The 27,151-nt window shown below is 41.7% G+C and overlaps 1 protein-coding gene across 1 annotated transcript in view; it reads right to left on the bottom strand.

The window, feature by feature from the left end:
- hook2 (hook microtubule-tethering protein 2) overlaps positions 1–27,151 on the bottom strand; it is a 50,781-nt gene continuing 23,630 nt past the window's right edge. The window contains exons 9-22 of the mRNA XM_078531425.1: positions 23,423–23,586; positions 21,040–21,180; positions 19,837–20,038; positions 19,368–19,478; positions 18,294–18,381; positions 17,041–17,107; positions 14,214–14,354; positions 11,002–11,089; positions 7,513–7,547; positions 6,184–6,266; positions 5,181–5,284; positions 4,717–4,821; positions 2,404–2,475; positions 1–776 (exon numbers count right to left, since the gene is read on the bottom strand). Of these exons, the coding sequence (XP_078387551.1) occupies positions 636–776; positions 2,404–2,475; positions 4,717–4,821; positions 5,181–5,284; positions 6,184–6,266; positions 7,513–7,547; positions 11,002–11,089; positions 14,214–14,354; positions 17,041–17,107; positions 18,294–18,381; positions 19,368–19,478; positions 19,837–20,038; positions 21,040–21,180; positions 23,423–23,586 (1,542 nt within the window). The 3' untranslated portion in view covers positions 1–635. The remainder of the gene's footprint in view (positions 777–2,403; positions 2,476–4,716; positions 4,822–5,180; positions 5,285–6,183; positions 6,267–7,512; positions 7,548–11,001; positions 11,090–14,213; positions 14,355–17,040; positions 17,108–18,293; positions 18,382–19,367; positions 19,479–19,836; positions 20,039–21,039; positions 21,181–23,422; positions 23,587–27,151) is intronic.

Raw genomic sequence — 27,151 nt, 5'->3', positions numbered from 1 at the left:
TTATTGTACCATTAGTATTAGTGTTATTACAGAGGAAGGCCCACACGGGCCAACCCCCATTCACAAGCAGCACCTCCATAGCTTCTGGTCAACCTTGATATGCCTTAATTTAGGACCAAAAAAAAAAATCTGTTTGAACAGTGAGTGCTGATGGGGGCAGGGGCGAAGAGGGATTGGCGGCAGTAAATGAAATGGAGAGAGAACACCGACCGGAAGGAGTAACTGAGAATGGCCACACGAGGGAGATAAATGAATACAGCTTAGGGAGCAAATCATTCATCACACCCTGGGTCACGGACAGCCCTGGATTTAATCTGACTCTCTAGTGCAGTCAGCCTCGTGTCCCTTACTAGTTCTCCCCAAGGGGAACATTGACATTTGGTATAGTTTTATATCAAAAAAAATAGGTTTCGTTGTCAAACCAAAATCTTGTAACTAGTTTTCAAAGTGATTAGGAATGGAAGATGCCAATGTAAAAAATTCTCCTGCACGAGAACCTAAACCTCACGGGAGGGAAAAAATAAAGAGATAAACTGCGTAACCTTTTGGAGAGAATAGCGGTTGTGTATTTTTTGTGCTGTAGTTGCATTGAGGTACTGTAATTGCTCTTGATGTTCGTGTGCTGGATTGGCAGCTTATCGCGTCACAGACTGGTGCAGCCGGTTTGGATGTACCCGACGCGCGTTAGTTGCTTGTCTCTGTTGAGTCAGGAATGACTGGGCTTGACCATGGCCCCGAGACCTTTCCTCCGTTACCTTTTGGTGAAGAGCCATGCCCTGTGGGAGAGTGAAGCAGAAATGAGGCAAACCCAATATTCCAAGATGGGTAAGTCAGCAAGTATTGAAAAATACCAAACTCTGATTACTTCAGACTTCACCCACGCCCCTCTGGACTAATCAATCTATTTTTAAGCATCAGCCCTGGCTCAGCGGTAGCACTCCTGCCTCTAAACGAGGATATTATCCGTTCAAGCCCCACTCTAGAAAGTTGAGGGCATCCTCTAGGTTGATATTTCAGTTGAGGGAGTGCTGCACAGTCAGAGGTACCGTCTTTCAGATGAGATGTTAAACCAAAGTCCTCAGGTGGACAAAAAGATATCATGGCAACGATTCAAAGTAGGATTGTTCTCTCAGTGTTCTGGTTCCTGATTAAGCAATGCCTCAATTTTAAAATTTTTAACCTCGTTTCCAAATCCCTTCATGGCCTCACCCCTCTCCCTACCTTTGTAATCTCCTCCAGCCCTACAATGCTCTGAGAGCTAGAATCCTCTGAAATCTCCGTACTCCTCCAGCTCTGGCCTCTTGGGTGTTCTTGATTTCAATTGCTCTAACCTTGGAGACTGTGTCTTCGGTTGCCTGGGCCCTAAGCTCTGGAATCCCCTCCCTAAACCTCTCCCACTCTATTTTCTCCTTTTAGACACTCTTTAAAACTCACCTCTTTGACCAAACCATTGGGCCATCTGCCCTAATATGTGGCTTGACGTCAAATTTTGTTTGATAAATCTCCTGTGCCATAACACGTTCTACTATGTTAAGGGTGCAATACAAGTACAAGTTGATTCTGTTGATATGGGAACAAGATGGGCACATACCTTACCGCTTGTTTGGAGGCAACACACCAAATTGGACAGGTTGGGCCAAATGGCCTGTTCTCATATTGTACCTTCTACTCAAGACACTTCAAAAATATTTAGGTAACTGTGAAGTGCTATGGGGCATCCTGAGGACATGGAAAAGCCCTAGCTAAATCCAAATCTAGATAAATTCATTTTTTTCTCATTTGAATGCAGATGGACCTTATATGCAGTATTACCAGCCCTTGAAATTCTACTTTCATTTGTTCACCAAATAAAAACTTTGCCTAAACTCAACAGTTGAGATAATATATTACTTTTAAAAGGTATCTCAGCCCAGGTATTGAAGTTTAAGATTAACTCTGGTTGACAAATTCAATCTCAGAAAATGTACCATCACTGCCATCTAGTGGCATATATGGGTAAGGTGTAAGGCTACAATGCCTGGTAGACCCAGTAGGAGAGTCTGGTCTGGAAACCAGTGTTTGAATCTTAATGTCGACAGGAGTGTTAGGTTTTATAGCTGGCAGAAAGCTGTGGGTAAGGATTTTATTTTATCCGATCTGCCCTGCCTGGTACATCTTTTACTCAAAGTATTAGAAATAATGTTTTATTTATTTACTCCCATCTCTCTAGTTTCTTCACGGCACTTATAGATCTGCTTGGATACTCTCCAAATTCAATTGGAGTGGTAAAGAGCTATATAAATGAATGAATGATATGTAAAAAAAAAAATGTTTTTCTAAACAATGACCTTCCATGATTTTACAGACTTTTCAAGGGGAAGAAAAATAAAACAGGCATCAATTTTAGTAAATTTATAGACTTACCATGTTGTACCAGGCACTGATGATCAATTTCTCTTCTTGGTCTCTTTGGGACTTGTTTTTTTCAAAATCATTCTAACAAGGAACAGAAAGTAATTTGAAAAAAACACATTTTAAAAAGAGCCAGCAAGCTACTGGAAGAACAGGGCCTGGAGCTTTTCCTGGGAACATAACCATTGTCAAACATTGGCCTGTTGTCCTCATGCAGCTATTACAGGCACATTACGATTCAGGCACAACCAACCACCAATATGGGGCATTCCACGTAACACTAAGAAGGGGAGGCAAGCACCAACAATGTAATTTGAGGCCCCCTTATGTGTTCACTTAATAAAACTGTATTTGCTTGGTTTTAAGACATTCTACATTGAACCAGCAACTCATGTAAAGCGGTACCTTATATGGCTAAGGAATCAAACATTAATCTCTATTCCTAGCAAAACGCTTTCCAATGGAAATCAAGGCTCCCCTGAACGAGACAGTTGATTAAGAGAGTGAGCAGCTGTCAGATGGACAAGGAAGATTCCAAGTTAGACCCCTGGGCGGGATTTTCTGGTCCCGGTGAAAGTCAATGGACTTTTGGCTGGGCCACTGAATCTCCTGCAGTGGGTCCCACCACAACGGGGCCGGAAAATCCTGGCTCCCTGATTTTGGCCTAGTTAATTTATCTCATTTAAGTAGGGCTGGGGGATAGGTGGGCATACAATATGAACGTCAAAGCCATGGGGTAAGATGGGGAAATAATTTTCTGCCAGGCTTCTTGTTTGATAATTACTGACAATTGGCAGGAGTGAGAGCATGGCCAGGACTGATTGAGGCCTCATCTCACCAGTCAAACAGCCCGCTGAAATCTGTTGACTATGGTGGCACAACTGTGGATCTGGGCCACAAGGAGTCAGCCGGCAGCTATAGAAGAAAAACTGAGGAGGAATAAGAAAAAAGAATGAAAACCACGCTGGCAACCTCTAACAGAGGAGCTGCAACAGCAAAAATGGAGACTATTGTTAACAGGATCCAAGCCAGCTGGTGAAGCTGAAACCAAGACACAGAGCTTTTCTTTTTTGAGAGAGTTTATTGACTTGTTCAGTCTCACAGCTCTCCTCCCACACCAACCCAGTGTCCCAGATGTCTCCTAATTTATATGTGCTCAAAGACAATTGATACTCATCACCTGTTTCACTTAACCGTAACAATGTAATTGACATTAACAAACCTTAATAAAGTAATTGACATGACATTAATAACTATGTCCTCACCACTGCAGGTTATCAACTTATAATTCACAGTAGAGCAAAAAGAAATTATTTTTCAGTTCAAACTCAGAATTGTAAAGGGAAACAAATCTCAGATATATATAGGAGTGCTATCACCGCAAATTCTCCTGCATACCATCTATAAAGTCATAACCAGGTACTGCAGGGGAAACCTGCTTAAAATTTCTAAAGGTTTATGGAAAAAATGGAAAGAAAAAGATAGTTTGTTCTGTTGGAACAGAATTTTATACAAAGCAAAGTATATTTTTTGTAGCCTCTCCTCCGGTGTGAACATTCTACCCTCTGCAATTAGCTACCAATCAACAGGAAAATTAAATGAATGTATAAACAATCAAGCCAAGCAATTACTGCTATTCTGAATACAAAGGCATCTTGCGCTCCCTTGCCCAGCCTCTCAGCTAAGTGTCACTCCAGGGAAACGTGTAATATCATATATAGGGCTGATCCGGTAAAACAGTCAGATAGTAGTACTCAAAAACTAACATAAAATACACGAGATTTTGCTAGGATTGCTATCAGGCACCAGGGAAATTTGGCATTTCAAAGATTTGAGTAAACTGTTCTCCTCTTGTCCAGGCATCACGTAACTGGGGGAAACTGATTCCACTGGCAGAAGAGTCGATCACCAGAGGATACTTTTAAGAAAAAAAAATGCAGGGCGTTATAATGATCTAGATGCGCTACATGTATGCTACATTAAAGCATATTTAATAGAAACTTGAAGGGAATTGAATAAATACTTGATAAGGAAAAGTCTGCAGGGGTATGGGGAAAGGACGGGGTCAAAATCCTGGAACTCCCTCCCACCCCCCCTCCCACCCCACCTAACAGCACTATGGGTGTACCTAAAGGGACCGCAGCAGTTCAAGAAGGCAGCTCACCTCTACTTTCCCAAGGGCAATTAGGGATGGGCAACAAATAATTATGTCTATGTTGCCTAGCCAGTGACGCCCACATCCCATAAATGAATTTTAAAAAACACACTAATTAGGTGGCTCTTCTTAAAATCGGCCCTTCAAACCCGGCCAATCAAAAGCCTCACCTCTAACAGTTGAATCTTAACCTCTTTCTCGTGCAGTTGGTTTTTCAGGGCTTGAACTTCAGGAGCAGTTGTTGGAGTTTGTTTGGGGTCGAGCGTTTGAATCACCTGGGGAAAAGGAAAAGAAAGGAAAACCATTCTGGGTGAGCTGGTCAAACAATTCCACACCGGGAAATGCTCAGTTAAGTTTATTTCTGGAAATTAAATGTCCCCCTCACCCTGGGTGATCTGAATCTGCCCAAGTTAATTCGAAAAAGTTTAGAAATGGAGCAGGTTCCAACATTATTTCAAACTCAGTCTCAATGCCTCTTAATCAGACTGTATGCAGTTTTACATTGAGGTATGAAGAATTCTTAGTATCTGCTAGGGTTTTTTTTTCCGTTTAATTCTGGTTTTGATCTGAAAAATAATTCCTTACCACTCTTACGAATCACATGATGACGCCCTGCAGTGATCAAAGGACTTACCGTCCGTGCCTTCTCCAGATACTTCTTGTATCTTTCCTCCATGGCTTTCATGTCTTCATCTTTCTTCTTCAAAACTTCTTGCAGCTCATCAATCTTTCGGGCTGCTATAAATTTAAAAAAACAAAAATGGATTGCACATTAAGAGAGTTATGTTTACAGTCTAAAGATGCATTTCACGGTGAACAATTTGCTTCCTTTAAAAGGGATTCCTGACTTTCCAAACATTTCTGCAATTTGGTGGCAAATCATGCTTCATATTTCAAGGAGTGTGGGTAAACTATGTGTCCCCTTGCTTCTGTATCTTTTCTCTCCCTCCCCCAAAGTTATCCACTGAGCTGCATTGGGTGGGTTAGCTCAGTTGGATAGACGGCAAGAGTGTGATTCAGAATGATAACAAAGGCACGGGATCAATACCCCTACCGGTTGCGGTAGTTCATGGAGGCTTACTTCCTCACCTTGCTTCAACGCTTCTACATGGTGCCCTTCAAGCCAAATATAACTCATTGTCTCTCTCTGACTATGGTCCCTTGTGGACTTTAGCTAATTACCTGGCGCCAGTCCTCATTTCAACGACTGACAAAATCCATGACCTGAGCTGCTGATTGCCTATTTCATTTCTAATCTAGCAACGGAGCTACATCAAGACCTGGGTGCATTCAGTCCAATATTGGCAGAGTGATGGACTCGCAGAGGTGAACAAAACGTTAAGTTGAAGCCCCATTGGATTCCATTGCACAATTTGATGAGAAGCAGAAAATCCTGGCAAACATTGCTTCCCTAATTAATATCTCCAAACCAAACAGACTACTTGCTCACTCATCTCATCACTGCATGTGGATCATTGTTGGTACAGAATGGCTGCTGCATTTGACCAGACAACAGTCAACATATTGCAAAGGTTTAGTGTGTGAAGTGCGCCAAGATGTTTTAACGTGCCGAGGAGCTTCATAATTGCAAGTAATTTGTATTTCTTACCAAAAGTCTTCCGGCTTCCGATACTTACTGTGGCTGTCAACGGTAGGCTCTAGGTCATCAATGTACTCTCTCTTTTTCTGTAGCTCATTGTGGGCTTCATGAAGCTTCTCTCTGTAACAACACAAAAGGACTCAATAGTTGCAGCACCTTTCTCAGCGACCCAGACACATTTCAAAAAGATGAGGGAAATAGGCAGGTTGCATATTGAAGAGGTAATTTTAACAAGGTAGTTACCAATACAAACTGAACTTTCACCATGAACTTGCTGAACGTCAATTATTTCACTGAAGGTGGAAAACAGTTGCCAAATACAGCACAACGTTCTTCATAAGGATAAGTGCAGGAGGGGCAAATGCTTTCACCACAAGTTAGATTTCAGGAGGCCTCAGCATATTGAGCCAGGTAGAAGTAATTGACTCAAGCTGATGAACTAAGCCACACAGCAGCTAGTTTGAAATGGAGGTCAGACCCTTAGTTGTCTTCTACCCTGGTATTAGTTGAATACTGTTCATATCAGGTGAACAGGAACTGGGCCAGAATCAAATTGCCTCATCTCCTGCAAGATTAAATCTTTTTTTTTGAAAAAAGATCTATAATGGAAACAATGAGAAAACAACTCAAGACAAAGAGCAGCAGCGGAGGCACCAAGCATTTCAGTCCCACTTTGTGCACCTTCATCCTACTATTTTATTGTCTGTGGCTCCAGAGCCGACTGCCTGTGTGCCCTCTTGAAGGATAGATAAATTATCATTTCCCTTAAACTGTTAACACTCTCACACTATTAATCAGGGGTGCCGGCTCAAGATGATGGCAAGGTGAAGCATTGCCAAGAATCACTGAAGAAGCAGAATAAAGTCTCTCAAGATTATGTTAAATATTGGCAAGGACTTTAGCAGAGAAAATTACCAGTCTAGACAATATAATCTCTTTACAATTATTGTGCCTACTCTGCAACTGCTTCACTCTGCAAAGAGAATGGATGAGTTCTAAATTATACCCAGGCTAAGCGCCATTGTTAGAGGCGTTTTTGGATGTTAAACTCCATTTAGACAAATGCAAATCAAGACTTATGTTGATGCAAAGACAATGAAGTCTCCTCTACCTATTTTCCAAATACTAAGAAACCTCAGCTGTGGCCCCTCCGTCATGCTGCTATAAAACTATCAAGATTCACAAAACAGTTCTTAAGTGGCAGAGAAACATCCGGAGGATATCAAGGTAACGTGCGTGTAGAATTAAGGGCCAAAGATTTTATGGTTATAACTGGAGAACTATGCTGTTGATATCTCAGGAGAAACTATGGCTTTCAAATTTCATCTGCAAGACCAAACTCACGAAGGAGATTTTTTCTACTTACAAGTGTTCGTCCAGCTTCCGTTTCAGCAGATTAGACTGCAAGGAGAAAAGAGGGGGAGAGGAAGACATAGTTGAGTATAGACTGCAACAGAAATACACAACTGTTCTTTTCATCAAAGGTCCACTGAAATAATTCTCGCTTTTGCAATAAATTAATTACACACGGGGAGGGTGGGGGCGGAAAAGCATGATTAAGCACAAGGACACAAATATAGCAGATAATCTAAAGAGACTCCCTGTCCCAAGTCACAACTCTTTCACTCGACCGTCAAGTTTACAGTGTCCTTACATCCTTTTTAACAATGATTTAAATCTGAATCCAGCCGATCTCACTCAAATGCATTGTGGATCAATCAGATTGCAGTTACAGCTGGCTTGCTGCTTCTGAAGTAGACATAATTCAATAAGGGGTAGATAAAAATGTTACTCCTCAACACTTCTTCACATCAACAGCCCCCACTGTGTTGAAAACAAGGCTCTCTTCATTCTACTCTAGTTCCTTCCTAGGCCTCAAAACCTTTCAGCTTCTTATTTTCGTCAGCCTCGTCTTTCTTCTATGCTCTACAAGATTTACAACGCAAGTTTAATCTCCCACTATTTCTTCCAAGTGTTGATGACATCCTGTGCTTAAAATCTCTAGTTCTACTGGTGAAGGACACATTGTTTTTCTCTAGGTACAAGTCAATCTTTGAGGCAAATATAAACCAAGTTTATGTTATCAATGGTTAACTTTATATCACACCTCGATTGCACCCCTTGCATAGCTTATTATTCAGGTATTTGTTGGGGAAGATGTCTACATTTTGTGACTGAACACTGTTTTCTGATGAACATCAAACAGTGCGTGCATGTACACACACACACAAACGCATGCACGCATGCAGAAAGTCAATGCTGTAAGTCTGCCAAGGATATACTCCACTGAAATGGAGCAGGCTCAAAAGGGCCGAAACTACATTATACAGATTGATGACTATGCTCAATGAAAAAATGGCTTCCGTGTTTCCTACATTACAACAGTGACTACACTTCAAATTGGCTGCAAATCACTTTGGGATGTCCTGATTTTTTGAAATTCATTTATGGGATATGGGCATCGCTGGCTAGGACAGCACTTATTACCCATCTCTAATTGCACTTGAGAAGGTGGTGGTGAGTTGCCTTCTTGAACTGCTGCAGTCCATGTGGTGTAGGTACACCCACAGTGCTGTTAGGGAGGGAATTCCAGGATTTTGACCCAGTGACAGTGAAGGAACGATGAAATATTTCAAGGAAGGGCAGTGAGTGGCTTGGAGGGGAACTTGCAGGTGGTGGTGTTCCCATGTATCTGCTGCCCATGTCCTTCTAGATAGTAGTAATATTGAGATAGGTAATACACAAATTCAAGTTTTCAGTAGGGGCTATTGACCTCAACTGATTTGACTTATCCGCACAAGTAGAGGAAATCTCAGCTCCATTCATGCAGTGATGAAGTGAATTTCATGGTCAAAATACTGCATTATGTCCACAACAATCCAGCAAGTTAGCATTCCAAACATTTGATCAAGTTCTTACTTAAAATGAAGGGCCAGTGAAAGAGTTAGGCGACCATTTTACTTCCATAATAACCAGCAGTGAATTCTATCTACAGTGTTTAACCCTTTGAAAAGGCTCAGGTATCACACACTTGGACTTCCAAAATTATTCTCTATGAATTTCCAAATGGATGTGTGTAAAACATTCTTGGAATTGATAATTCTATATAGCAACTGATAATGCTCAGTACAAAATTGCTTAATGTTGTGGCATGAGCTTTTACCCAGTTACCAATAATAGGGACATAGGAATGTAAGTGCTGGAAAAGACATTGTGGTCCACCGGTCCCGGTAACATCAAGCTTGGGGTTTTAAAAGCCCGTAGGTTGTAGGAGAAAGACAGGACTTGGGAAGGTGAGGCATTCATTGTTTTAAGGTCCTGGTAAGGGATAGGCCAGGAGTCAGAAAAATAGCACACAAGATGGGAAATAAGGTACTAGAAGCACATTTCTCACTTTTACCAATCTGTGAATTCATATAGGAGCTCAAGGAATATCTGTTTAATGATCCATTATCAGGCCATCTTCAACAACAAAGTAATCAAGGCGTTGTGCTCATCTTGGTAGAAAAAAAAATGGCAGTCTTCAAAGGGTTAAAACTATATCCAAACCATAAATCAAGAAAAATAAGCACTTTAAATGTGAAAACTGACCCTTGGAAGATTTCAAAATTAAATGGTGATTTAGCAGCAGAAAGTAAAAATATGTAACGTGTTTAAGTAGTGCACCAGGGCAACCAATCTGTGCAATTTTTCCATTGATTTGTGCTTTTGCTGTACACTAATTCTGGATGAGTTTCTAATGCTGATATACTTACAATGGCCTATTGCAGATGAGAACACACAAAAGGGAAAAGAAAGAAATACATTAGACATTTATAAACCAAAAGTTATTCCACATTAATCAGTGCCACATTGTACACATTAACCTCTCCTCATTAATGAATATGTAGCTTTTGAAATATTTTGTATAGATGCCCAGTGAGGGCAAGTACAACAAAAAAATATCTGTACACAAGTTACATGTATGGTTTTCAATCACAGAATTCTCTCTACCCTTGATTTCATGAACAATTCAGCTTCTTTTCAAATTCATCTCTCCCTATCTCTGACCCCTAACACAACTCTCCAAGATAATCCTGATCTACTGAGCATTCCTGTTTTTAATTGCTCCACTACTGGGGACCGAGCCTTTTGCTGTCTGGGCCCTAAGCTTTGGAATTGCCTCCTTAAATATCTCCACCTCTCCTTCCTCCTTTAAGACCTACCATTTTGACCAAGATTTTGGTCATCTGCCCTAATACCACCTAATGTCAATCCGTGTCAAATTTTGCTTAATGCTGTGAAGCATCTCGGGACATTATATTAGGTTAAAGGTGCTATATTAATATTTGTTGCTGTTTGTTACAATTACCTTTCTTTAAATGCCTGTAGGATGGGGAAGGATAACAATATAGCACGCAACATTCTTGCTTACGTTTGTACAAACATCACCAGCAAACTACTCCAACAGCATTCTTCAGCTACAATCAATCACAGAAGGGAAAATCTGACTGCTTTCTTCATCTTCACTGCATTTCAAATCACATGTAGCTCCACTGGCAAAATTAGTGCTATGGATTTGGGCCCTTGAGAATTAGCTCAGGCTAAATTTCACTTTGGATGTGACACAAACACAAGGGCGGGAGTGGTTGTGAGGGGGGAGGATGGTGCAAGCAACAGCAAGACAGACATATGCTGAGGAAGGGAGGGAAATTACTTTAAGGAATTTAAGACGTCACTTGACTTGGCTTGTTTTCCCACCAGTATTTCAAAACACTGAATATATTTTACTTTCTTCATTAAAGGCTGCCTGTTCCGCTTCGCTCTTTCCAGAAGGCCAGGCCAGGCCAGACAATTACCCAGCACTTGTACTCACATCTTCAGCCTTGCTTCCCTGCTCCTGTAGAGCCCTTTGGAGTTGTTCCACTTGTGAGCGTAGCTCAGTGATCTGCTGCCGATTCAACCTAGAGACATTTGTTAACAAGGTTAAAATGCATTTGTTAACATTAAGCTTCCCAAAATGTTCATGTGGTTTTGGCAACTCCTGCTTTGAAGAAAGATTATAGGGCTAATAACAAAAAAGTCACAGTGACCTGCAGGGAAGAGCTTTACTTCAGAACAGAGAAACAAGAGCATTAAATATGTTAAACTTGTTCTGTCTGTCTGATAGATGATTAGTGTTTCAGCTTCATTTACCTGTCTTGGTTCCCTATCCCTCAACATCCTCACCTAACAAAAACTAATCAATTTTAGATTTTAAATTTTCAATTAAAGCCTCAACAGCTTTTTTGGAGGACAGAGTTCCAGATTTTGACTAACCTTTGTGCAAAGAAGTGCTTCTGATATTGCCACTGAATGGCCTAGATCTAACTTTACTATGCGCCTTGTTCTTGATTCCTGACCAGAGGAATTGTTTCTTACCTACCCTATTCCTAAACACAAATAGATCATCCCTTAATCTTCTGTACTCATTACTTTTTCTTTATTTGTTCCTGGGATGTGGACATCGCTGGCAAGGCCAGCATTTGTTGCTCATCCCTAATTGCCCTTGAGAAGTTGGTGGTGAGCCACCTTCTTGAACCGCTGCAGTCCATGTGGTGCAGGTACACCCAGAGTGCTGTTAGGGAGGGAGTTCCAGGGTTTTGACCCAGCAACAGTGATGGAATGGCGATATATTTCCAAATCAGATGGTGTGTAACTTGGAGGGGAACTTGCAGATGGTGTTGATCCCATGTATCTGAAGCCCTTGTCCTTACAGGTGGCAGAGGTTCTGGGTTTGCAAAGTGCTGAAGAAGGAGCCTCGGCGAGTTGCGGCAGTGCATCTTGTAGATGGTATGCACTGCTGCCATTATGCGCCAGAGGTAGAGGAAGTGAATTTTATGGTGATGGATGGGGTGCCAATCAAGCGAACTTCTTTGTCCTGGATGGTGTTGAGCTTCTTGACAGTTGTTGGAGCTGTACTCATCCAGGCAAGTGGAGAATATTCCATCAACTCCTGACTTGTGCCTTGTAGAAGGTAGACAGGCTTTGGGGAGTCAGGGGATGAGTTACTCACTGCAGAATTCCCACCCTCTGATCTGCTCTTGTAGCCACAGCATTTATGTGGCTGGTTCAGTTAAGCTCATAGTCAATGTTAAGCCCAGATGTTGATGGTGTGGGATTCAGCAATGCTAAGTGTAGTCTATGCAACCTGTCCTCATAATTTAGCCTTTTAGCCACATTTTAACTTTTGTTGTGCGTTTGAGAACAGTTTGACAACTGTTATAACCCTGAAATATAAATAAAAAAGCTTTGGTTAGCTGTGGACCAGGAGTGTCTCAGACTTCTGTCTGCACTGACTGCATGTCAGGGGCCTCACAGGCATTACATCAATGACACGTCTCAAATGGTGATACCAACAAATCTTGCTGATCTGATTTAGGATTTATCCATCAATGCAGTGACAGCCCATTCTAAACCCCCAGTCCCACTAAATTCAATCAGGACAAAGCAGCAAAAGAGAAATAAGAGAACTGAGCTGTCTGAGCTTTTGAGACTGCATACCTAGGGATGACGGATCATATTTTGGCACCTAATTTGGATTATTGAGCCTCTGAGACTGGGAAGATAAGTTGTAACACCATATCTCAGCGCCAGGAGCTATAAGAGAAGTGTCAAATGATTCACCATCCTTTTCTTCCACATGCCCCTCTTAAAAAAAAAGGCACTTGATTTTTTTAAATTATTTGTTCATGGGATGTGGGCTAGGCCAGCATTTATTGCCTATCTCTAATTGCTCTTGACAAGGCGGTGTTAAACTGCAGTCTGTAATAAGGAACTTGCCATGTGGTAAAATCAGTTGTCACTTGTAAAGCCTAGATCACATTGACTTTCCATTTGGTGTGTGTGTCTCTGTGGTGTGTGTGTCTGTGTCTGTGTGTATATATATAAAATCATAAAGACACACACACACACAGAGCTCCAGTGAGGTTCACAGAATCTGTAAAGATCTCTTCACGCTATGGAATGATTCTCTACAGGTACTGAGCAAACATGCCATTACAGATCCACTTCTGTAACAGGAAATCCTGTGTTCACAGGTGTCATGAGAGTATAATAATTTTCACAATATTTTTCTGGTTTATTGTAAAGTAGTTTTATGGGGGTTGTGTTTTTCTGTCTGTGTGTGAGATTTAATTACATTTTGTAGCCAAGCAGGCTGCAAGTTGAAGTTATCAAAATAAGAAAGGTGTGTAGAAGTGTCTTTAATATGCTATTGAGTAAACATGGTCGGGGTCTTAGCATGTAAGGTGTAAAGAGAATTTGCATTTTTAGATAGATGAAGGGGGATTTGAATTTCAAAGAGGTTAGTGAGAATAGTAGTAACATGAAAAGATTTGTATTATGAGAAAGGTGAAAGTTCCAAAGGCATGTGGAAACAATGGAATTTACATATTAAAAGGGTGAAACATATATAGAAGAGAATGAGGCTATGTATTATGGGAAGGCATCGTAAGATCTAACAGAAGGGTGTGAAGCCTCCAGTATTTGTGCATTAAGCCTGCTGTCTATAGAAGCTGAAGCTGGAGAAAGCCACTTTGAATTCCACTGTCCAAGGTATTGTGTTAATTTGCTGGATCTGTTTAAAATCTAAAATATCTTTTTGCCTTAAAGGGGATGTATCTGGGAGCCAGGTTAATTAGGGATTTTAGGAGTTATTATAGTAGTAATTTGTAGACCTATGTATGTGCCTGAAATCTCTTCTGTCAATAAACAATTTAATTTTAGTTTTTAAAAAATCTCTGAAGTCTTGGTACACTTCTTCCTTCTGAATTCAGGGCATGCACCTCGAAATAAGTACATATTGCAAAACCACTGTGATAGCTGGATCGAGTTTCCCCATAGATTTGATCTGCCTGGCACACATCATCAGCCATGTCATAGCACAGGGTTTAATTCTCTACAGCACGCAACAACACGATTCAAACGTGTGTTTGCATAACTCTAGCAAAAACACATGAACAGGGGCAGATACTGGTACTGTCTTACCAGATGTAACCCCTCTGCCCAACCCCTCAGACAGGAACACATTTCCAACTCGCTGCTAACCTGTTTTCATTCTCCAGTTTGTGTTTGTTCCTGTTGGCATCATCCAGCACACTTTGGAACTCTGTTAACTGGTTTTTGTACGTCTCCTCTTGTTGTACACGCAGCATCTTGTTCTCACGTTGCAGCTGAATGATCTTCTCCCTGAAAGCATTACAAGCTATAATTCAGTGTCACCAAGCTAAGTACTATGCCACTATGTACTATGCTTTTTATGGTACTTCTTTTAGGAACTTAAGATAGCAGCAGTTTGAGCTCTTCAGAAAGAAGGGACCATGCAATTAAGTAGCACCCTTCATGATATCAAGATGTCCTCACAAATGAAGTAGAATCATAGACTCACACAGTGAAGGAGGTGGTCATTCAGCCCATCTATGTCCGCTCTTTGAAAGATCTATCCAATTAATCCTGCTTCCTTGCTATTGCCTACAAATTTCTGATCCAGTTGCACAATAAAGGAACTGCATTTGTACAGCATCTTATCATGGCCTCTCATCATCTAAAGTGCTGAACGATTCAACACTCCAGGCTAGCGTATTCACTATCACTGAGAAGAGCATGGCAGCCATCCTGCACACAGGACTCCCACAACTGCAAAGAAATAAATCTGTTTCAGCAAAAACAGTCGAGCGGTAAACACCAGCCAGGCCAAGGGAAGAAGCCCCTCTCACCTCCAACTGCACCACAGATCCCCCAAAATATTTTTGATGTGTTAACATTTGTAATGTAAGGTCCTTTCTCATGACATCTGGGGGACGGGCAATCAGAGAGAGGGGGAGGAAGGGAAAGCTAAGACACACTTGCAGAGTATTATCCAAACTTTGATAGGTTTTGAAACCAGCGGCAATATACACCCTTGCAGTAGCCAATATTAATTGCTGAATCACTTATGCAGCTTACTAATATTCTCTAGTGGTAGAAATAGAAACTGAATTTCTAATTTTCACACAAAATATATTTCTTTATCCTTTCATAGGATGTGGGTGTCACTGGCAAGGCCAGCATTTGTTGCCCACCCCTAATTGCCCTTGAGCTTAGTGGCTTCTTAGGCCATTTCAGAGGGCAGTTAAGAGTCAACCACGTTGTTGTGGGTCTGGAGTCACATGTAGGCCAGACCAGGTAAGGATGGCAGATTTCCTTCCCTGAAGGACACCAGTGAACCAGATGGGTTTTTACGACAATCGAAGATAGTTTCATTGTCACCATTATTGAGACTAGTGTTATATTCCAGATTTATGAACTGAATTCAAATTCAACCAGCTGCCATGGTGGTGTTTGAACCCATGTCCCTAGAGCTTTAGCCTGGGTCTCTGGATTACTAGTCCAGTGACATTACCACTACACCACTGTCTCACTATTTTGTGTTAAATCATGCAAATAGATTTGTATTTCTTCAACTTCAGATGGTTAAAAATTATTTTTGATTTCAAGTGAAAAATCGTTGCATGACATTAATTTTTACTTCTTAAAAAATATTCGTTCATGGGATGTGGGCATTGCTAGCTTGGCAGCATTTAATGCCCATCCTTAATTGTGCTTGAGAAGGTAGTATTGCGTTGCCTTCTTGAACCGTTGCAGTCCTTGTGGTATAGGAACACCCACAGTGCTGTTAGGCAGGGAGTTCCAGGTTTTTGACCCAGCGACAGTGAAGGAATCGCGTTAGATCCAAGTCAAGATGGTGTGGGGCTTGGAGAGGAACTTGCAGGTGGCGGTGTTCCCATGCATCTGCTGCCCTTCTAGATGGTAGAGATTGTGGGCTTGCAAGGTGCTGTTGAAGGAGCCTTGGTGAGTTGTTGCAGTGCATCTTGTACGTGGTACAACTCAACTGAAAACTCAGTTATGTTCTCTGCCCACATTAAAGGCATCGATTTCTCATGGCATACACTTCTGCAGATACTGTTGCTGTTCAGTAACTCAGAGCTATGTGACCATACCTCATGCTAGTTTGGATGACAAGTGTCTGTCTCAAGATATTTGTATTAAGCTGTAGCTTAGTACAATCCCCTGCAGTAACCCACTTAACCCAGCAGAGAGCAGAAACCAAATCTGGGACCTATGGGATGAGCATAGAACACCTGAACATCAATGTTACCAACTACAGAAAGTGCAAACAAGCTGAGCAGAATATTCTGGACATTTGTTTCACTTTTCTTTGAGACGAACACATGCAGAGACAATCTCTGCAGCATGAGGCAATGTTTTGTAAAACGTCTTTGTTGTGCGCTTCCAGTTTTTTCAATGCTTGCGCATTGCTTTTTGGGCTGCTGCGCTGCCATGAACATGCGCTGCCTAGCGGGAACATTGGTATGAGGTGCACTGCAACATTCAGAAGGGAGATCCATCAACTGATGGAATCTGCACATTGACAAAGGTGGTAACTACTGAACATAAAACTACTGCAAATGTGAACACTGTTGAAAGAAACTGGGCAAGGCCAAGGGACCAGAGGAGTTGCAGAAGGAAATTATTTATTTATTTATTCTGGGTGTTGCTGGCAAGGCCAACATTTGTTGCCTATCCTTAATTGCCTATGAACTCAGTGCACTGGGCAGTTAAGAGTCAACTACTTTGGCATGAGTCTGGAGTCACATGTAGACCAGACCACGTAAGGAGGGCAGATTTCCTTCCCTAAAGGGCATTAGTGAATTGGATGGGTTTTCACTACATAGTATGTACCATCGCTATCATGGGACTGAGACTAGTTTTATATTCCAGAATTATTAATTGAATTGAAATTCCAACAGTTGCCATGCAGGATTTGAACCCACGTACTAGTCCCGTGACATTACCATTGTGCTACTGTCTCCCCGCTACAGTCAAATGGACTTACTGGAGATCCGCAGGAACCATCTCTGCTGCAAGGTTTCCCACTGATAAATCTTCATCAAATGCTGTATCTGAGCACGAAACACAGACCAAAAAGTTATATGCCTGTATTGTGTGATTAATTTACCCACATTTGTAGAGTGTAGCACCATCAGCGACATTAAAATGCAGGTTACTGTAGCGCTGCAGTACACAGCTCTTGGTGACTCAAATAGGCCAGTAGATTATAGCTTCCTGAAGCAAGAGTAATACATACATGATTGGTATTTTCGTTAAGCCTTTGGTTTGAGAGATGACGAAGGTTAGAAAGACTACAGAAAACTGCAAAGCAGAAATAGTATCATGAACTGAATGGATAATTTTAGAAACAAAAGGAGTAAATAGACAAAGCATTTGGGAAACAATACAGGAAATGGAATGCAACCTAGTCATTGATACCAGCAGGATAACAATAATTACTGTAAAATGCAAGGTGGGGTTATAACTCTTTTTCCAGTTAGTATAATTGTTTCCTTTTGAAAGTATATCATTTATTTTTTTTTTTACAGGAAATTTATGCTGGACAGTGGGAGACAGCAAGAAAGAAAGGGGATGGATTTCCAAGCTTCATGTTTTAATGGTAGCACTGTTACCTTTCTGGTTTTGCACCCAATTTTCTATTCTTAGTCAATGTCGCTGGTCTCTTCTTTAACCAGACTGTGCTCCTAATCTAGTAAAATCATATAATTCCCCGATTCTACAGAAAATCACAAGTGTGCTCCAAATGCCAAACAGAATTCCATTTTATCAGCACAACGAAGGCGGGAGCCGGAGGGGAGTTTTTTTTTAAAAAAACAATCATTCACAGTATGTGGGCATTGCTGACAAGGTCAGCATTTATTGCCAATCCCTGATTTTCCTGAGAAGGTGGTGAGCCTCCTTCTTGAGTACAACTGAGCAGTTGCTAGGCCATTTTAGAGGGCAATTAAGAGCCTACCACATTGCTGTGGGTATGGAGCCTGGCATAGGCCAGACCAGGTAACGACAACAGATTTCCTCCCCTAAAGGGTGCAAGTGAACCAGATAGGTTCTGATGACAATCCATTAGTTATGCCTTCACCATTAGTGACGCTAGCTTTTTAATTCCAGATTAATTTAATTGAATTTAAATTCTCCAGCAGCCATAATGGGATTTGAACTCATCTCTCAAGATCATTAGTGCAGGCCTCTGGATTAGTAGTCCAGTAACACAACCTCTATGCTACCGCATAGGTTTACCTGCTTTGTTCAGGAACTTCTGCTGCATCTGCGCACACCTCAGCTCTTCATTGGTCTCCCTGAGGGCATCTCGTTCTACTATTAGCCGCTGGAAAAAATCAAAACCACTTAATTACATGAAAATCAGCTGGTGTTTTGTGGTTTACAATTAAATGTGTAGTTTAACGTTTTGAAATGTGGAACACTGCATGGCATTACAGCAGGAATTTCCAACATCATCCTTCATTCCATGGCTGCAGCTGCTCCCAGTATTGATGATTCAGCAAGAAGGCAGTTTGGCGAACAGCAACTTTCTTTGCTTTGCAAAGAGCTCCAGGAGTTGCAAGACTACAGATAAAATCTCCTGCTGCTATTTCAGATGGTGCTTCTGGCTGGGTCCTCCTATTATAAAGTGGTTCCCACCAACTTGTGCCCAGTCCTCTCCTTAATCGGATGGTGAAACCTGAAAATGGACAATGTGAGCAGGCCCCTCTGAGCTGCAGTCATTCCAAATTCAAACAGGCAGATTAGCCAGCAGCGTAAAAAGAAATCCTGGAACTGAAAGAGAGATCAGGGAAAAACATTCTTCCCGTTGTCTCACTTCCAGCCCACTCTCAACTAGTGTTCTTACCCATCTGATAGTGGAAGAAGTTACCATATTAGTCATTGCTTGGTACATCAAAAGGATAATCACATTAATTTATTATATGATCAGCTCAAAGTCCTGTACAGTGTCCTCCCTGCCCCACTTTCACAAAAACACATCTTCCCCAGATACCAACACAAAAGCAAAATGCTGCAGATGCTGGAAATACTCAGCAGGTCAGGCAGCATCTGTGGAGAGGGGTCAAAATCATCCTGAAATGTTAACTCTGTTTCTCTCTCTCTCTCCAGACACTGCCTGACCTGCTGAGTATTGAGCCAGCACTGACACAATGGGCCGAATGGTCTCCTTCTGTGCTGTAACCATTCTATGATTTTCTGTTTTTGGTTCCCAAGATCCTGATCTGATCACTCAAAATGCTAGTCTTCCTCTTTCTCACGCTGACTGAAATGCTGTGCATTTCTGAGTTTATCTTGGTATCCTGCGCTTACCTCTTTCTCTTTCAGCAGTGCGTCATGTTTCTCCTGTAGGTGCTTGAACTCAAACTGCCACTTTTCTGTTTTCATTGACTCTTCTGACTGCTTGTTGTGAAGCTCATGAACCTTCATATTTATAAACAAAGGGGGAAATAAAAAAAAAATGGTCAGATTATGTACCTCAGCTTGACAGGAAAACTAGCCTGAACTAGTGTCCAACAAATTCAACAGATCCTTTGTGAAATTACTTTAGATAGTCACAACCAGTCCACAGTGAGCTTGGGCCAACATATAATGTAATATTAATTAGACTGTCTAGTCATATAGCCACGAGGTGATTAATGTGCAAAAAGGAAATGCCACCTGTCAGGTGAATGAAGCGTTAATGGAAGAGTTGGGGGGGAAGGTTGTGGCACTGGAGCAGGTTAGAAATGGGAAGGGGGTGAGCCCAGATTAAATGAGATAACAGCATGTTTCACATTACCTGTCTCTTGTAAGCCTCCAGCTGACTGCGTACTGAGTTTGCTTTTTTCAACTCCTCCTCCAGGTCAAAGGTCTTTTGCATATACACGGTGTTCCTCTCCTCCAGGAGCTTGACTTGTCTGCGCAGGTCCCCCAAATCCTCAAGCTTCCTCTTGTAAGCCTCCACGGTAGCCTCCAGCCTACTGACTTTGTCTGAAGAATGCCTGTCAACATCAGCAAAACTCTCATTAGTTCTGACTCCTTTAGCACTTAAAAGAAAACACCTGTTACAACAACCTGTGCACTGTAGAGTACAAACTCCATATATAGACAAGGAAAGAGAAAGTATATGCTTATTGCAGCAGTTGCATGATGACATACATCTTCATGTACTATTAATGATCATCATTAACCTTCCAACTACTTCATGTTGTCTTTACCGTGCTCTCTAACATCTTTAGAAGGGTTAGACATTTGTGGGTCAGGCAGTTCTACAAAGGTGACATAGAACAAAAGCCCCGAGGGCTAGGCTGCCATGCATCTCCTAGTGTTCAGTTGGAAAGGCAGGAGGATGAGGTTAACTACTTATCGTTTTGTTCCTCACAGAAGTGGTACATAGAGTTCAAGATGGAAAAAATAAACCGGAAGGGATTCAAAACTGATAAATTGGTTGGTATGAAGAGAGAAAAAGGTTATTTCAAAATGCCTTGTGTGCCGCTTGAAACTTACCAATGTCAGAAGAGGTTTTATATGTTACTTGCTAACTTAACTGTGGAAGTTTCCACTTGCTGACTTGGAAAACTTGGGTTTTGAGTATTTAACAGTGATGCTGCGACAGGTGTGAGTGTAAGTGTTTTCTAAAAACCCATCACAGCTGGAACAGTTGGTCTACCCCAATTACTGAAGGTCACAAAGAAAGAGCAACCAATGGTGAAGGATTGTGATGGCTAACTGAGCTGAGGAGAAGTCGAAGGCTTTAGACTAACAAAGATCAACAAGACTGCTGACAAACCAACAGCAACCCTCTACTCTACCATTCACACATCATCTGTGAAACGGTTGAAGTGAGTGGAAGGCCCCTCAGCTGGGTATCCCTGTTAATGCTGGTTGAGATTCAGTTCTTTGTTACTTGTGCTACAACATCAACACACTTAACTGCATGGTAACAAAATCTTATATTTTGATTTTATGTTTGCAAATTAATGACCAGAGGTTGTACCCTTACCTCAAAATGTCCATTTCGTCTTTGAGGGACTGGGACTCCTCAGCCAGGCTGGTGAGCTCATCATTCCTGCGCTGCAAATCGTACATCTCCTTCTCCATCTCCTCACACCGGATACGGAAATCATCCTTGATCCCCTCCAACCTGGGGAAAAAACAGGAAGGATTTCACTTTTCTTATGAAAGAAGAAAGTGGGGCATTAGGCCAGAACGTTGGCTGTCTCTTTGCACCCAGAATTTCCCAAACAACAAGCTTGTGGCTCTGTAATGAGCCAGTGAGAACAGCTGAAAATGGAAGGTGAAAGGAGAGGATCTGTACCATTAAGTTTCAATCGCAACATTTTTTTTTTAAACATCTTTGGCCCTTTCTTAATATATTTGGAGTTATCAGTTTTCAGTTGAAGGCAGGCTTTTAAAAGAACAACGCTCGCTCATTTTGGCTGTAGGGGATGCCATCCAGTGCAAAATAACTTAGCAAAAGGGCCAAAGGCTGCCACCTTTGCCTGAGGAAGTGCCAGGCTCCTGCAAATTACCTTGGAAAGGCAAAGTATCTCAAAAATTTGAAGCAGAGGTTAAGCAAGGCATTTTACACAGCTACTATGCAGTGGCTACGCGAGTGGATTTTCCACTAACAGGATGCTGCCGTCAGTCCAAAAAGGCATTCTGCCTACCACACAATTAAGCAATGTCATGAATGAATTTCAGTGCTGGTGCGATACCATGAACGTAGGCCGTATGTCCCAATGATTGGTTGATCGAATCAAACAGGCCTTACTCAGCCAGCCCACACTTGCAAAACTGTTAGATGCAATTTTTTTTATTATTCATTAACAGGATGTAGGCTTCGCTGGCTGGGCCAGCATTTATTGCCCACCCCTAGTTGCCCTTGAGAAGATGGTGGTGAGCTGCCTTCTTGAACCACTGCAGTCCGTGAGGTACAGTTACACCCACAGTGCTGTTAGGTAGGGAGTCTAGGATTCTGACCCAGCGACTGAAGGAACGGTGATATATTTCCAAGTCAGGATGGTGAGTGACTTGGAGGGAAATTTCCAGGTGGTGGTGTTCCTATGTGCCTGCTGCCCTCGTCATTCTAGATGGTAGTGGTCGTGGATTTGGAAGGTGCTGCCTAAGGAGCCTTAGTGAATTCCTGTATCTTGTAGATGGTACACACTACTGCTGTATCGGTGGTAGAGGGGGTGAATGTTTGTGGATGTGGTGCCAATCAAGTGGGCTGTTTTGTCCTGGGCGATGTCAAGTTTGTTGAGTGTTCCGGGATTTGGCGCACTTGCTGAACAATCCTGACTGCGCTAATAACACTAATAACCAATTTAAGATAGATTGCGTTTGTTGCCAACGCCATGCATGCGCAGTTTTAGTGTTTAACTCTGGGTGGGGTTTATCAACATGGACTGGGCTAATGGTTGGGAAACCAGGAAGCTTGGATTTCTTTGACCGGCTATGAGTTTTATTCCTGCCAGTGCAAAACTTCTTGTATAAAATTAGTGTTAGGAATTAGATATAGTTTTAAGTAAGTTACATTTGTATTTGTGGGTGTTAGGAACAAGATATAGCTTTAAGTTTAATTTGTACTTTTTTTATTTGTGTTGAGAGAGGTGAAACCTGCATTTGGTTTCATTTTAGAGGTTTTTTTTGAGATGCAGTCGGCAAGTCTCCAGGCCGTTTTAATACGTGCATTTTTAATGATGTTTTATCAATCTTGAAGTGGAGAGATGGGTTACCAAAGGGTTAGTAGTTTAGGCAAGTTAGGGTCATTTTCCCAGCCAACGGGAGGGGATTTGTGTCCGTGCAGGGGACTAAATTCTCTGAAATTGACTCTGGATCCCCATTACATTGTCCCACCGGCCCAACAGGCATGACGTCACTGGATTTCTGCCCGCGCGTGGAGCAGTGCGCATACGCATTTAGCTATTGGCAGCCATCTTGCGTTGGCAGGAGATAATCAGCAAAGCTTGTAATGTGGCTCATATACACTTTCCAGAAGCCACATACATTCATATGCAGATAAAAGAAATATAGCCAAGCCTTGCACCTTTTCTGAATTACCAGGAAGCTTGGGGAGCTTACAGTTCCTCACTGCCTTCTCCATGACAATGCCTTGGCCAATCAGAGTCGACTTGCTAACCAATCAGCACCTTTTTCTCCTGTAGTATAAATTGTTGTGATCGTTTGAAAATTTGGCATTCTTGTGTTTGTCCTGATAAGTGCAAGGTGAAAAGCTTCGGCAACATTTTTCTGTTTTCAGTGATAGTCAAATAACATTCTGGTGCTGCATTTGAAATGCAATTTGTCCAAGTATTCTCAAAGGCCAGATTTATTGATTTTTTTAAAAAAACTGTCTTCAATAATTTATAAGAATAGAAAGCTACCTGAAGTTCTCCTCCTGTAACTGCTCCAGCTGGCTTTGTAGTAAAAGGAGTTTTTTGTTGGTGACGGTAGTTGATTCCTCGAAGGAGTCAGAGCGGTTCATCCTTTCATGCAACACTTTGTTCTCAGCCATCAAACTGCTCTTTTCATCCATAAGAGTTGCAACCTGTTGGGGTAAACCTACAAGAGTCAAAGCCTTGGATGGAGAGAAGAAGAATGTTTGGAAAATCCTTGCCAACCAGAGGGGGTTGGTTGCTGAGTTCATCTGCAATGGTTTAAGCCCTTTCGTTAAAACCCATCACATAGTGATTGTCTCCTAGACGAGGAATAAAAATACTTTCTTCCCACTAAGGTTTTTCAGAATGAAATGAACATGAGGCATTAAAAATATCCCTGGCTGTATGCCCTGATGAATGGAGTGAATGCATTAATCCAACATGTATACCCATTTACACAGATTGTGGTGCTCCTAAATTGGAGCTACATCTGCAATGGGATTTAGATCACATGTAGGGACAGCATTATAATAAAGATTCAAACTGGTTTCTCAGCATAGTATTTACATCTTCTTTCCTGTCCTGAAGCTCATCTTCAAGCAGAATAGCACAACACAGCTGTCAGATGTCTCCACAGACATACGCAATGTAGTTGCAGAGCAGACTACCTCCCTTTCCTTTGTTCACCTCTTTCTATCTGAAGGTCTCACTTGGCATGTTTGGTGAGGCCCAAGTTGAAATGTCAGTTGTCCAATGCTCTAAATAAACAAAGCAACCACAAGCAATAGCACACACAGCACAAAACAGGGAACAGAAACATCAGGATAGTGCTGTGATGGTATTTTATGGTTTATAAATATTAACAAAACTTCATGCAAACTAAAGAAGCAGCAATTAAATCAGGTAATTGTGCGCAGCCATTTTAATACAAACTACTAGCATAAGTGAACTTTGACTCCCTGCCAATCGCTTGGTTCCTTTTTAGCTAGGAAGGCAGATGAGCTGGGCAATAGATTTCTCTGCTGCAGCTAACAACACTGCTCTGAATCAGGCACACCACCTTTTTTGTAGGATGTGATTTTTCTCTTCCAGTCTTCCTCTTCCTTCCCCAAGCTTTGCCCGAGAATCATTATTAAGTCATGCTCTCTTGATCAACGGCCGACAGACAGGCACACACACAGTTTAATGATTTATTCTTTTATGCAATGTGGCTGGCAAGGCCAGCATTTGTTGTCCATTCCTAATTGCCCTTGAACTAAGTGGTTTGCGAGGCCATTTCAGAGGGCAGTTAAGAGTCAGCCACATTGCTGTGGATCTGGAGTCACATGTAGGATGGCAGACTCCCTTCCATAAAGGACACAAGTGAACAAGATGGGTTTTTTACAACAATCGATGATAGTTTTGTGGTCACCAATACTGAGATTATCTTTCAATTAATTGAATATAAATTCCACCACTGCCGAGGTGGTACTTGAACCTGTGTCCCCGGAGCATTAGCCTGGCTACTAGTCCAGTGGCATTACCACTACACCACCATCTGCCCCTAACTGTTGGGCAAAGCCAAAAGGACCAGCTCAGTGTTCTGTCTATGTTACATTAACTCCACTTCTATTGGAGAAAGCAGTAAGGGTGGTACAATTGCCTCAATACCCCGAAGCTTGAGGAGGGAGAGGTGAGAAGGGGGAAAATAAAAGAAACTGAGGTTCTTGGTCTCAAAGTGAACCAAGCATAAAAGCGTTCATGTGTGAAAGGATCAGGCTCACCTGTAATACCCTCCAGAGTATAAAATAGCATTGCAACAAATTGAATCCATAATATCACATATTTTGCAGATAACATGTCATTGCAAAAATAAAATTTAAGCCACTATTACAAAAGCCATGCTAATGGTAGCATTTAAGTTACACTGTTAATATGAGGTGTGCTCATGCAGAACTTTGAGTCCAAGTAGGTTAATATACTTGCACAGCAGATTAAAATGCCATTGTTAAAACTATATATTTTTAAAAAGGAGTCTACTGTCTTCAAAACCTTACCTTAACCTGGCTCCCTTAGTGAGATTTTTTTTGCCATTTATTCTTTAGCCCTTATGAAGCAAATGTATTAGACAAATTACTGAACTGAATAGTTAAAGTAAGTTTGCATGGAATGGTACATCATATTTGTGATATATTCACAAATAGTCAAAACCCAAATAAGTCTCTCGAGGAATATTTTATCCAGCGAGTGGTTCAGGGCAATTCTGAAATATACCATACAGGCAGACTCCTCTCACCTTAAAAAGGTGTCACATTCCCCGCATACAGGAGCAGCTAAGGTAGTATGGTTACAGAATGATTATCTCTTTCTAGAAACATCAACCTTTCACTTAGATGGTCCAAGGTCAGGATTGGACACATTCAGGATTGGCCCATTTTAAAAAAAATGTTTGTTCGATGTGGGCTTCATTGGCTGGGCCAGCATTTATTGTCCATCCCTTATCACCCTCGAGAAGGGGGTGGTGAGTCACCTACTTGAACCGCTGCAGTCCATGTGCTGCATTTACACGCTTTGTCCAGGTGTATACTCAGCCTGGTGAGTTCTGCACTTTGCCCCCAAGGTTCTGCAACGTACAGCCAAACAGATATTGCACAAAAAAAGCATGTGCTACAATACCAATATTTCAGCAATCAAAGGCATTTAAAAAATAAACACTGGTTTCTTTTGCTTTTAAGGAGCATCACCACACAGCTTTAGGATGAGAATCTCATCTTTTTAGGGAGTACAGGGGCTGCATAACTCGACTAAACAGTTGAAATCTTGAAAGTCATCGCATATATTTTGTCATATGATGCACTATTGATTGAAGAAAAAAATAACCCTGACCCTCGTGGGACTCTAATTTGCTGCTTGATCTCTGCAACCTTGATTTAAACAAACGTCATTTTTCCAATGTTGCAAAACCAGTTCTCGTCTTTTGTCAAATTTGTTGGCTCATATAAAAACAGAAAATGCTGGAAAAACTCAGAGGAGGTCTGACAGCATTTGTGGAGAGAGAAACAGAGTTAATGTTTAGAGTCTGTATGACTTTTCTGCAGAGCTAAAAAGAAGTAGAAATGTGATGAAATTTATACTGTTTAAGGGGGGGGTGGAGCAGGTGAAGCTGGATAGCAGGTCAGCGATAGGTGGGGGCGAAGGAGAGATTGACAAAGTTGTCATGGACACAGGGCAAAGGGAGTGTTAATGGCAGTGGTAAGGGCTAAAGAAGGTGCTGATAGTGGCAAAAAGGTAAGAAAGCAGAATGTGTGAATAACAGAACAAGGGTCAGCACTCTGTGAAAGAACAACATGGAACAAGTAGCAGGTGGCCCTTTTGGGGGTGGGGGAGGGGGCGATGGTTGGGGAAAAAGGATACAAAAGGGATAAAACAATGAATGAATAAAAACAAAAGTAAGTAAATAAAAAAATAAGAAATGGATTAAAAAAGGGCTGAAGATTGAGGAGAGAGTTCATGGACTGAAGTTGTTGAATGCAATGTTAAGTCTGGAAGTGCCTTATTGGAAGATGAGGTGCTGTTCCTCCATTTTGCTTTGGGCTTCACTGGGACATTGCAGCAGGCCAAGGATGGATTTGTGGGCATGAGAGCAGGATGGTGTGTTGAAATGGCAAGCGACAAAGGTCTGGGTCATGTTTGCAGACAGACTGAAGGTGCCCAGTCTGCGTTTGGTCTCCCTAATGTAGAGGAGACCGCATTGGG

Source organism: Cetorhinus maximus, chromosome 28 (assembly GCF_964194155.1).
Source record: "Cetorhinus maximus chromosome 28, sCetMax3.hap1.1, whole genome shotgun sequence".
Classification (NCBI taxonomy): domain Eukaryota; kingdom Metazoa; phylum Chordata; class Chondrichthyes; order Lamniformes; family Cetorhinidae; genus Cetorhinus; species Cetorhinus maximus.
The sequence above is the reverse complement of the archived record's forward strand: the minus strand, read 5'-3'. Positions and strand labels throughout refer to the sequence as shown.